General features: G+C 40.3%; 1 protein-coding gene across 1 annotated transcript in view; it reads left to right on the forward strand.

The window, feature by feature from the left end:
* The first annotated feature begins 3,827 nt into the window (after positions 1 to 3,827).
* ZNF385B (zinc finger protein 385B) overlaps positions 3,828 to 12,254 on the forward strand; it is a 128,388-nt gene continuing 119,961 nt past the window's right edge. The window contains exon 1 of the mRNA XM_010151709.1: positions 3,828 to 4,128. Within this exon, the coding sequence (XP_010150011.1) occupies positions 3,828 to 4,128 (301 nt within the window). The remainder of the gene's footprint in view (positions 4,129 to 12,254) is intronic.

The following is a 12,254-nucleotide window of genomic DNA, read 5'->3' on the forward strand; positions in this document are numbered from 1 at the left end:
GCACATTCTTGTTTTTAGTCTTAATCCTACTTCTAAATACTTCCCAATCCCATCTATAATTATTGCTTTTCACAACCCCATCTACAACTACTACTCTAAATGATTTTTTCATTTCACAGAATATAATGATCATGTAGCTTCTCTTTATTCTCAGTTCACTGACTAGTCTCAAGTAGCTGCTTCTGTTACATGATAATTTTATGGTGCTGTGTGTAAAACTGAGGAACTAAATGCTCCCATTTCATATCTGACTTCTGGTGAGTGAGAATAAGTTCCATTCAGAACTCCCCAAAATCTGTCTGCAGTGAACAGCAGTTTTTGAAGGAAAAAGGCGCTAGATGCTGGCTTGCTTAAATTTGAGCAATGAGGAAATGTAGAGAATCAGAAGAATGCCTAATTTTTTTTTTTTTTAATTAACGTGTATATAGAAGTTCCTTTCATAAAAGTATAAAGCATTCATACAGCCTTCTAAAGAAAGGTTACCTCTTACAAAATAAATCACATTCATGGTGAGATTCTTACACGGACTCAGTGTAGAATTGTGCTTGCTCTGTATATTCTAGAGCCTGGACATTGCAGCAGATACTTTTAAATGTGTGTTTTTCCACCCTAACTTGGAAGAAGAAAGAGACAGAATTTTAAAGGCAAATGGGATGTTTTGTGTAATAACTTTTTTTTTTAACAACTGCATACACCACAAGAAATGATCAGTTATAGTAAAAGCTGTATTACATGCTGTAAAATCTCAGTGGACACTTGCCACCAACACTTTTAGACATTTTATAAGGGACTGGACAAGGCTTTTCAAACACAGATTTGCCATACCAGATGTTCAGGTGTCTCAAATCCCAGGAAGACGTGGGCTGGGATTTCTGTGTGGGAACAGGCAAACTTCTGAGGGCTAGGGTGGTTTGATCTCTGGCTGCATGAAGAGGTCCTCACCAGGGCTGGACTGGTGAGAGTATGCTCCTAAAGCCAAGGCTTAACATGCCCAGTGTAGGTATTTTTTTCAGAAGTGCTTTGCATCTGCTGCTCCCATCAGTTGTTGGGAGGTCAGTGCTGCTTATAATCAGGTCACCTTTTAATTTAGATACAGAGCTTTAGGCAATCGGGGTTATTTTAAAATTTAAGCTTGTGGTTTTTAATTCTTGAGTTAGTAGCAAGAGATTGTTTTAAGGACTCATTTGTCATGTGTTAATGTAAGTAAGACAGTGCTTTGTAGTACAAGTGAGTTTAAAACTATGCTGTTTGTAAAGGCAAAAGTGAAACTTGGACAGTGGTTTCTTTTTCCTGGTCTGAAGGTTAATTTTCTTTCTAGGCGGGTAGGTGGGCTGCTGCCCTGGAGTTTAGTGTGGTGCTTACTACACCCAGTTGTTCTTTGGGGTGCGTCGGTATTAAGAATACTTGGTCGTGACAGGAGCGCACTTTTGAGGCAAGTGTTCTGATTTTCCTCGCTTACCCTGTTTTTGTTCACATCGCAGCAGCCCCAGACTTTACCAACCGAAAGGTTTCCTTCCTTGGGATGACAATAAACCAAAATATGCAGTCCAGGAGCGTATGTATCTCCTGCTGCAGTGGTAATGGGCCAGTGCAGTACAGGCTGGTGCTTTTCAAAATAAACCCCTGTTGAAAGGTTCTGGTGCTGTTCCAGGTACTCAGCAGCAGCTGTCTGCTCTGTCGGTCTGCTTCCTGGTCCATGCATCTTCCCAATGCAGGTGTTTGCCTCTGCCATTTTTAAATGTATCCAAACTAACTGAGTTTCATTAAGAACCCATAGATTATTGACATAAATGCTGAACCTTTTGAATTATTTGCTTTCTGCAATGGAATTTATGAGATTTCTGGCAAGCCAGGATTTTTAAACTGTTACCTATTTTATTACTAAATAATTGTGTTTGTATGTTTATAGCATCTGAAAAAATGTAATATAAAAATACTTCTGTGTCAAAATCTTTCACTTCAGGGAACAAAAACAACAGCTCTGTTAAAATAAAAATATACAGAAAACAAAGGGAGTAGAGAAGTTATTTATGGTTTTAAAAATGCATTGAAAAGTAACAAATACCAAAGCTCTAAGCAGATTAAATTTTCAGATGAAAATGTCATCCAAGCTCAGCTGAGTCGAGGATCTTGGTTGCTTGCCTTGAAATATGATACCTATGCTTAAATGATTTAGTGTGACAGTGTCTAGCCTAGGTTTTCAGGATCATTAGTATTTTGCATTTAAAAGCAAGCAGGTACATGTCCCCAACAATTATTTTCAATAATTATTTTTTGGTTTAATATGTGTGTCTTAATGAATGTGTTGCTTATATTTTCTGTTTATTTGATGATGAGACTGTGGGTTAATTGAAACAAAAGTATAACTGTGACCTCTGTTTAGAATACAGTGAGCGGTGAATCATACTTCAGGAGGAATCTGTACAAATAATAACGTCTTAAGCATGAGCTAGAGTTAGAAATGTGATGAAATACTCCATCCCACCATGTAACTCACTCTTTAAATAATCTTCTGAAGTTGTTTCCATTTACGTACCTGTGCCAAAGAACCAAACAGACTTTCTCCAGGTAATACAGTTGTCTGGATAATGAGGTGAGTATTCTAGTGAATCCTACACTGTTTTGGGGAGGATGGCTACAACTGCTTGCCTCTGTGTTCTGTTTTGTTTACGTGGAAGTGTGGTCTCTCATTCCTCCTGCCTAACGGGGTGGTAGGTGCGTGCACAGATCTGTGCTGCTCTGGTTCCCGGGCTGAAAAAGGGACCTTGCATTTGAAGTCTCTTGGCTTCTGAAAGCTGAATATAAGTGCACTCTTGCCTGGAAAGAGCTGCTCTTCTGCACAGCTCCCTGAGCCAGCCTTTGGCTGGCCCAGAATATTTGGGTGTGGGGAGGGAAAGAATAAAGTGTAAACAGCAAGTTGTTTAGCCAAGAAAAAAGAAGTATTTTCTACTTGAGTTACCCTTAGCTTTCCTCCTCTTTATAAAGAGTCCATGTTGCCCCTTCCCTGCCCCCATTCCCTCTCTACTGGTTTAGCAGCATACATTAAATAAAATACACACACTTATACACTACACATACACCCCAAATATAAACCTGTTCTTTATGTAGCTTGGTTCATTTATCATCATGAATTTTTAATTCTTTAGGGACAAGTGCATATTTCAGGCACTTGGATTGTTGTCCAGGGATTGTCATTTACATGTATGTGTGTAGCTCCCACATGACTAACTTCTAGCTGGCATTTCTCTGTGTAGTAGTTTTATTTGTGAAGGTATTGACTTACTGCTGGAGACAATACCTTAATGGTTGTATGAAGGCTGGAGATTTGGGTGTATATAAAAGTGAAAAGTATTCATTAGTCTCACTTGAACAGTCTGCTGTCTTCCAATGTTTCAGTAATCCTTTTTGTTGAGTAATTGTGTTTGGGGTAGCAGGTACTGCTATGGGCATTGGAAAGTGAGAAACTCTAGAACCAGTGTTCAGTGAGGTGGAGGAAATGTATTTGAAAATAATCTTAACCTCTGCTAGAGGTGCAATAATAAACCTGCTTTAAAATAGAGAGCTTGCAGAACAAAATAATGAGTTGTTGTGAGTTGTCATTGTGCACAGACTGTGATATATTGCTAGCTTATTATTTCTGAGCTCTGTGGTGTGTCACAAATGCATGTATTTCTCTATTATGTGACACCTCTGCAATTTGGAACCTTATTTGTTGGAACTGGTCTTTGGTTCATGTTGTAGAGTATTTTTAAGAAGAAAATGCTGATTTAGTAGTCAGCATTATTAGTTGGCTTCTAGTACCAATTTTGTTTCTTTGCTCTGTAGGTATGAAGCGTCCATTAAGTCCTGACCACGTCTTTGAAGATGGGATTATGAATCACCCAGCTGTTCTGTGGGGCTTTGAAGAAAAAGGACTGAGGAGTGAAAGACAGGACTATCAATTAAGCAAAGAAAAAAAGAAGATACTGTTTTCGTTCTGTGAAGTGTGCAATATACAGCTGAACTCTGCAGCACAAGCTCAAGTTCATTACAATGGAAAGTCTCACCTGAAAAGAGTAAAGCAGCTAAATAATGGAAAACTCCCTACAAGTACAGCTCCTGGCACTTTCTTTGCAAGTACAAGCACAGGTACATGATTAGTACGAGATGTTGGATTTTGGTCAAGAAATCTGAGGAAGCTTTTAAGCTCTACCTTCTCCACTCAACATAACCATTAAACTTAATATAGAGTAATACCAGTAGTTGTTAATGTTTTGCCACATTCAGAATTACTGGTGTATTTCTTTTCCTGTGAAGCCAACTTGTATTACGGCAATATTTCATCAATGCATGGTTAATGGCTGTGTTGGGCTGTGTGTCATTGAGCGATGGTCTACTTAAAAGTAGCTGTTGTGGGTTCAAATACTCATGTATTTTATCATCTGCTTTTGTTCCCAATACAAAGTTCTGGAAGGATGCTGCATGTACATGAGAAACTTTTAAAAAACGTGTGGTGGGAAGAGGAGGAGGAGAGCTAGTATTTATGGGCCTGTCCCTTCTATTGTTTCTGCTTTCAGAGGTCTGGGGTTTAATTACTGTCATTCAAGTGTGAAGTAACTTGAAATAGTACTTTTTACTTACTGGGCAAAACGAGGTCCCACATGCTTGGGCAAAATGCATTTAATGTGCATAATGAAAAGGTATAAAGCACATAACATGCTTTTTTGTTGTTGCATTTTTATTTGTGTTAGACTTGGCTCATAGCTATTATGAGAGAAATGTATTTCCTTACTTCTATCCGCCTATAGCAAAGGGAACACATGGAACAAATGATTCAATTATGTAAGGATAAGGATGTTGTGACTCTACTGCCCCTTTTTTAAGGGGTCCTAGTATACCATATGGCCTCTTGCTTTGATTTTCATAGTTTAAGGACTTTTCTGCAGGATTACCCTTTTTCTGTGATGTTTCAGCAACATCGAAGATTTGTTAGAGCGCTTTAAGGTTGCTTTTCTTACTGATAGTTGAAATAGATACTTTCTTCCTTCACTTCTGTTTATTTTGTTAAATTCAAGGAATTATCTAGAATCCAAAAGGGCCAAGGTTGATTTTAAAAAGTATTCTTGACTTTCTATACCGCTTGATATGTAATCTTTTCTGGTTCTGAGATAAATGAAATGCTGCAGGTTTTAAGGAATTATTGTCGAGAAGAAGTAAAAGTAAAAATACACTTGGTACTGATGAAGTAACAGATCTCAAATCTTGCTGAAAAAGTTTTATTAATTTTATTAGTTTTTTTATTAGCCATTTTTTTGTGGGGAGTGGGGGGTTGTATAGATAGAGTCAAACTGCATTAAAGGGTTTTCTTTTTTTCTGAGCTTAATTCTTGTTAACTGAATTTAAGTCTGTGCTATTGTTTTGGTTGGTTTAGAACCAAGCAGTGTATCACTTAGGTTAAGGCCCATGATCCAAAAGATTAAATTCCTATTGAATAGCACCTAAACAATTTAATTGTGTGCATCCTTAAAATAGCTTAATATCTGAGATATTTTAATTTAAAGTCCTTTCCGTGCTGATGGAAAACATTTGAAATGTTTGCACTGTATATTTTCCTGTGGCTTTTTGTTAGCTGGACGCCTGTACCTGATGTCCTTGCTATCATTCCTGGGCATTGCAGCTGATGCTCTGGCACCATTACTCACAGAATGCTCTGATGCTGAGATTATTTTACATTTGGAACACATTCTTGGGGGTCACCATATATCTTAAGAGTTAACATTTATGCTTTTTTGTGCTTTGTTCATTGATCTCTATGTTAGACTATATCCTACTTATTTACTAGTTATGCTAGTCTATCCAGTGCATGTTCAAGTAGGCATTCTGTTTTCGTAACTGAAGGATGTTGGTTTCATCGCATTTTAAAAGAAAGAAATGCCTTGCATAGGCAGTTTACTGTTACTGTATAGAGAGTTTAATACACTGCTGAAATGTACTTCTCTAAGAACACTTTGTAAATATAAGTAGAAATTATTTTTCTTATAAATAGATATTATCCATGCTCAGTTTTAATCCATGTCCTCTGTAGCGTTATTACCCCTTGTAATGGGAATCTGCCTTTCCTATTTCTCTGGCTAACATTTGTAAACTGAATTAATTGTGCAGATGGTAAGAGAACAATTACATTCATCTCACCAGTGAACAGACTTTATTCCACGTGTGAAGGAAGCCAATAGTCCCTCTCATACTCATTGTTACAACTTCGCTACCTGGTTCGTTAGAAGGGTATGTACAGTCCAGCACACCTCAGGAAGCTTTCTGCAAAGGTTCTTTCTAATCTCTGGTTGGAGTTCTCCTTGTCTTCATAAAATGAATGTGAAATTAATAATAACCACAAAAATAATATATTCCTAAAATAATAATTCCTAAAATAGGAATAATTAATAATATTCCTATTGGAAAACAAGGTGACTATAAAATAAACATGACTGTTCACTGACAGTACAGAAATCTGCAGACCTGCCAGAACTGTCTTAATCCTGTGTGAATGACATCACTGCCTCCAGCCTCCCTGGCTCTTGGACTTTCTTCCAAATGGGGATGAACACAAAGGAGTCACAAGATGTATTTTCATGTTCGTTCTCTTCTGGGGTCTTCTCTGTGACAGGTGGCCTCAGGTTGTTGTAAAGCATCCTTTTAATTGTTGACTTCCACTGTGGTTTGCAACTATAACCTCAATTTGTTGCTCGTAACTTTCAGTAATAGGTAATGGTCCTTGTTGTATCACTAGTGAAAAGTTTACTAAGATTTGATACCTGTGGAATTCCAGGTCTTGGCAATAATACTCTACAATGTATAGATGAGAGTGTTTTATATATTTAAAGTTGAAGTATCTTTTTAGAGATAACTTTAAAGTTGCTTCTTTATGTTTAGAGTAAAGGTACAATTGTCAGAATTTCAAAAACTACTTAGCAACATATTTTTCTAAAAGGCCTACTCTGTTTCTGTAGACTTAATTGTTTTGCCTCCCCTACCCCATGACTGAAATCCAGAAGCTATTTTTCTATTGTACCTGTAACTGTTATTTCAGTTACTTCACAGCAAGTAAAATTGCACATTAAATGAAGTTTAACAGCTGTTTTTCTTTACATTGATCAAGTTAAGAAATTAATTGACTAAATTAGAAGGCTTTGGTGATTTGATCCACTCATTGAACTCTTCATTTTCTTCAGCTTGGTGTTTTCTGCTGGAAAAGTATATTGGCAGGATGTTAGAGCCTTTGCTGTTGCTTATGTTAGTGACTGTTCATTACCATGCGTACCCATCCTGTCTTACCGCAGCTCAGTCTGTCAGCAGTACCACTCCCGAGGGCCATCCCTACGCTTCTGCCAGGCATATCTGATGTACGGCCAGGCTTCTGCCAGAAGGAAATAAATGAAGTCTCAGGAAAGTAAGAAAATTCTGCAGCTTGAATTGGAAATTATTTCAGTTATTTGCTATAAACAGGAAAAGAAGGGGTAGCATCTTGCAGCCCCGGAGAAACGTATTTTGGAATAAGCCTGTTGAAAGCTTCTCAGCAGCACATCTTGCTGGAGCCTGCAGCAGTGATAGACACGGACCAGGTCACAGCTGCTGGGGGAGCTGCCACCCCGAAAACAAGGGCTGAAGTGCCTGCTCTTCCAAGGGGGAGGCACCAGTCCTGGGAGTAAGGCACGAGCTCGGCTGATGTAAGGCTGCCTGCCTCTTCATCTGCTAACAGCCAGCTAGTGGGTTTCGTGTTTAGGAAATGAAGATGGGGGGTGGGAGTAGGCAGCGTTGGCTGCGGGGTGGCGCGGCTTCCACGAGATGGTGCTGCAGCCCGGGCGCTGGGCCACCCAGGCCTCTCCTGTTGCCTTCGGCCTTTTTTATTGAGCAAGCTGTATGTAGGGATAACAGCCAGTTACTTGTGAGTATATAGCGTCGCCAATTTCGTGGATGACTTCGTTATGTTCCTCCCATTTCTCCTTTGGAGATGACACTGATTTTGCTCCAGGAATTCTCATTACTGGGTTAGCATCTCCTGGTGAATCTCTTGATTCTCTCTCCTTTGTCCACCCCCTGGACCCCACTAACATGGGAACGGTTAGTGTAGTTTTAAGAATGAGTATATTAGAAATTCCTGTCAAAGTCCAGCTGTTACAGATCCTGGAAATGGGTAGGGTACTTCCATTTTTGTTACAGAAAGTGCCCAAATTCTAGAAGCTGGCAAATCGGAACCACCTTTTCCTGGGTCCTAGGCTGTTTTAAACAGCAAACATGCTTTAGGGTCCAGACGGCACTCCTGGCTGAAGATCTTTCTGTGAGCTTGCCTGGAAGTGAGACTGGGACATCAATCCCCTAGCAGTGTGTCCTGGTAGCCACACTGCCTTTTTGTTCTTGAAATCTTTGACCTTGCAGGACAGTTTCGGAAATGCTGTGGAACCTTATGCTGTTACTTTGTCCTACAAGTTAATGTGTTCCTCTCTGACACTGAGGAGATAATCATAGGATGATTTTCTGAGAGATTATCAACACAGAGTTGTGTGATCTGGCTCCCAGCAGTGACAGATGGGGATTTGTTCAGATAGCCAAATAAATACTTAAATGACTAGACTTCTGTTGTGTTCATGACTTCAATCAGGTGTGGTGGGCTGACCCTGGCTGAAGGCTGGGTGCCCACCAAAACTGCTCTGTCACTCTCCTCCTCAGCTGGGCCAGGGAGAGAAAACATAAGCAAATGCTTGTGGACTGAGATCAGGACAGGGGGGAGGGGTCCCTGTCTTGGGCAAAACTGACTCCACTTGGGGAAATTAGTTTAATTTATTACCAATCAAATCAGATTAGGGCAATGCAAAATAAAAACTAAATCTTAAAACACCTTCTCCCCAAACTCCCTTCTTCCTGGGCTCAGTTTTGCTCCAGATTTCTCAACCTCTTCCCTTCAGCAGCACAGGGGGATGAGGAATGGGGGTTGTGGTCAGTCCATCACACTGTCTCTGCTGCTCCTTCCTCCTCAGGGTGAGGACTTTTCACACTCTGCCCCTGCTCCCGCATGGGGTCCCTCCCACAGGAGATAGTCCTCCACCAACTTCTCCCACCATGAATCTTTCTCACGGCCTACAGTTCTTCATGAACTGTTCCAGAGTGGGTCATTACCATGGAGAGCAGTCCTTCAGGAGCAGCCTGCTCCAGCCTGGGCCCCCAGTGGGGTCACAAGTCCTGCCAGCAAACCTGCTCCAGCCTGGGCTCCTCTCTCTATGGGGCCACAGCTCCTGCCAGGAGCCTACTCCATCGTGGGCTGCCCATGGGATCACAGCCTCCTTTGGGCATCCCCCTGCTCTGGTGTGTGGTCCTCCCTGGGCTGCAGGAAGGTCTCTGCTCCCCCGTGACTCTCCATGGCTGCAGGGCACAGTCAGCCTCACCATGGTCTGCACCACAAGCTGCCAGGGAATTTCTGCTCTGGTGCCTGGAGCACCTCCTGCCCCTCCTTCTCCACTGACCTGGGGGTCTGTAGGGTTGTTTCTCTCACATTGGTCTATGGCTGCAATTTCTATTGCCCAATTTCTTTTTTTCCCCATACTTTCTAAATTACGTTATCCCAGAGGTACTACCACCGTCGCTGATGGGCTTGGCCTTGGCCAGTGGTGGACGCATCTTGGAGCTGTCTGGCATTGGCTCTGTTGGACACAGGAGCAACTTGTAGCAACTTCTCACACAAGCCACATCTGTATCCCTCTCCCTGTTCCCCCATACCCCCTACTTCACTTCCCCAAACCTTGCCACACAAACCCAACACATCAGGTAATGCTAATGCAAGGGAAAAGGTAAAACAGCAATCCTTGGTCGTGGGAGAAGAGGAGGAGCGTGGAAAAGGCAGGGGAATTTCACTTTTGGCAAGAGAGATTAGAACTGCTTTGCCTCCTTGTGTGATACTGTATTAAGTTGGAGGTCCAGGCGTTTCAAGTTAATGGAGGCAGGGAGGCTTACAGGTAAAGTATCCGTGGACTATATAGCTAACTTGCATATGAGTTTTCCAAATTAAATGTCTAGAGTTAGGGAATGTGAATGGTGTCTTCAGGCATGTTAAAGACCTTCTCAAACATGTAATTTAGATTAATAATTAATTTTCTAAGCACTTTTTCTTTCTCTCAAAATAAAACTCACTACTGTTGGTAGACATTGAGAATTATTCTGAAAACATTCCAGATATAGCTTTTAATCCACATCATCTTTGGCCTGGTGCATATGAGGAGGACAACTCTTCTTTAATGAAACTCTAAAAGAAAAAAAATACCATGCCAGGGCAGGATTAAACAATAGTCTGCTACAACCGAATGAAATTGCAGTGCTTTAGTCTGTTTTCAGTAGAGTTTTTCCTTAATTTTTAATTGTCAGAGGAATCTCCTAATGGAGAACTTTGTATGTAGGTTTGAACTCCTAGCTGGGCCAAGAGTAGCTTTCTGATAGGTAGCTTAGTTGCCATCTAAGGCTGCTTTGTGCAAACTTAATGTAGAAGAGAATTTTTGCTTACTTTAGGCCTCTTGATCTAGGTCCTCAAGTTCCTTATCAATGTTTGTCTTTCATTTTTCTAAAAAAATAACAAGGATAATCTGGTTTTCATTATAGAAGATCTTTATGAATTATTCTACCAAGTACTCAGAGGAATGCTAAGGAGCAACCAGAAATATCTTGAAAACTTTTGTGAGCTGAGTCTTAGGAAGTGCATGCATGCATAGCTATAGAATTGGTGTGTAAGTCTACAAAGAAGAGGAGGAGGAGGATAGCAGAAAGCTAAGAAACATTTCTTAGACTTGTAGAAGGCCAGGGCTTGTTCTGCCTTCCACTTCTGCTGCTTACAGCCCAGCCTTTTGGAAGGTGGTTTGAAGAAGAGGTAGCAATGCCTTGGGGCTTCCTCCCTCTGTCCCCTGTGTGAAAGGCAGGTTGCTGCCTGCTTTGCTATTCTACTCTGGGTAAAATCTGGTTTTCTGTTTGGAAAAGATTAGGATCTTTTGCTAAAATGCAAAACTATTACCTTTCTCCAATATAATAAAAAAAAGTTAAAGAATTATAACCCTGTAATGCAACTTAGATTAGTGAGCTGTTGAGAAACTTAGTATTTCAGTTCTCACTGGAGGGTATGTTGATTTCTTTTCTTATTCAGTGGTCTTTTGAATCAAATTTGCATTTGGTAGGTGGTTTCACATTCTTTCCATCACCTGAGTATCTTTCACAACTTAAGAATATGTAATGTTATGTAATTTAACATTTTTCTTACAAAACAAAGTGTATTTATGATGTGATTGCTATTTTTCTTTCACATGATTAGCTACTCTGAAATTAAGGGGATTTACTATATTGTTTTGGTGCACTTCATACTCCTTACAAAATGTTGATGATGTGAGTTAATATTAAGGGTCAGAGCTGACATTAAAGATGGCTTTTTTGCTTTTTAATAAATACAAACTATATCCATAATAGTTCCTTCTGCATTTGAGTAGCTCCACTGTGAAAGTACTGGTAAAGTTCATAAAAATAACAAGTAGATGATAGGTGCACTCACTGGTAGTTTTCAAGGAAAAAAAAAAAAGAGAAAACTATTGTTTCATTGAGATTGGTGGCTTTTACGTAATTGCATTAGAGCAAAACATTAAAAAATTCCCTAATGGCAAAAAGAAAAGCCAACCTTTTTTGAAGTTGGTAAAAAAAAAAATTATCAGACCAATTATCCATCTGCAGCCCCCACTGCATTCTCTTGGAGGTGGGGACCACATGAATGACATTGTAAGCAAACAAGTGGAGTATGTGACTAGGATGGAAAAAAGCGGTTTATTTGGAAGTGGTGGTTTGGGTGGGTTGAGGAAGGGTTTCAAAATAAAATTGGCTACCACAGTTGGCACTCATTGCCTCTCGTTTGCGTAAATATATTAACATATCTAAATTCTCTGTGGTACTCCTTCTTGGAGAGTTTAACTTCTCTTCAGGGGCAGCTATGATGTGGTGAAGAACCAGCTTTTAAGACATCAGACAATCGATGTTCTAGAGTCTAGGACCAAAAATACCAGCCATGATTTCAAGGTGAGAGTGGCTGCAGGAGTGGTGATGACAACTTCTGCTCAGGTTCAGGGGTGTCCCTTGTCATTTAAGCAGCCTGGGCAGTGGCCTTGGAGAGTACTGAAAGCAGTTGAGTTTGTGTTGCTGCAAGGGTTTCTTCACCCTCTCTTTGAAGGATGTGACCCGCACTTTACAGGTGTAGACAGCTG

Source organism: Eurypyga helias, unplaced genomic scaffold (assembly GCF_000690775.1).
Source record: "Eurypyga helias isolate BGI_N326 unplaced genomic scaffold, ASM69077v1 scaffold2525, whole genome shotgun sequence".
Taxonomy (NCBI): domain Eukaryota; kingdom Metazoa; phylum Chordata; class Aves; order Eurypygiformes; family Eurypygidae; genus Eurypyga; species Eurypyga helias.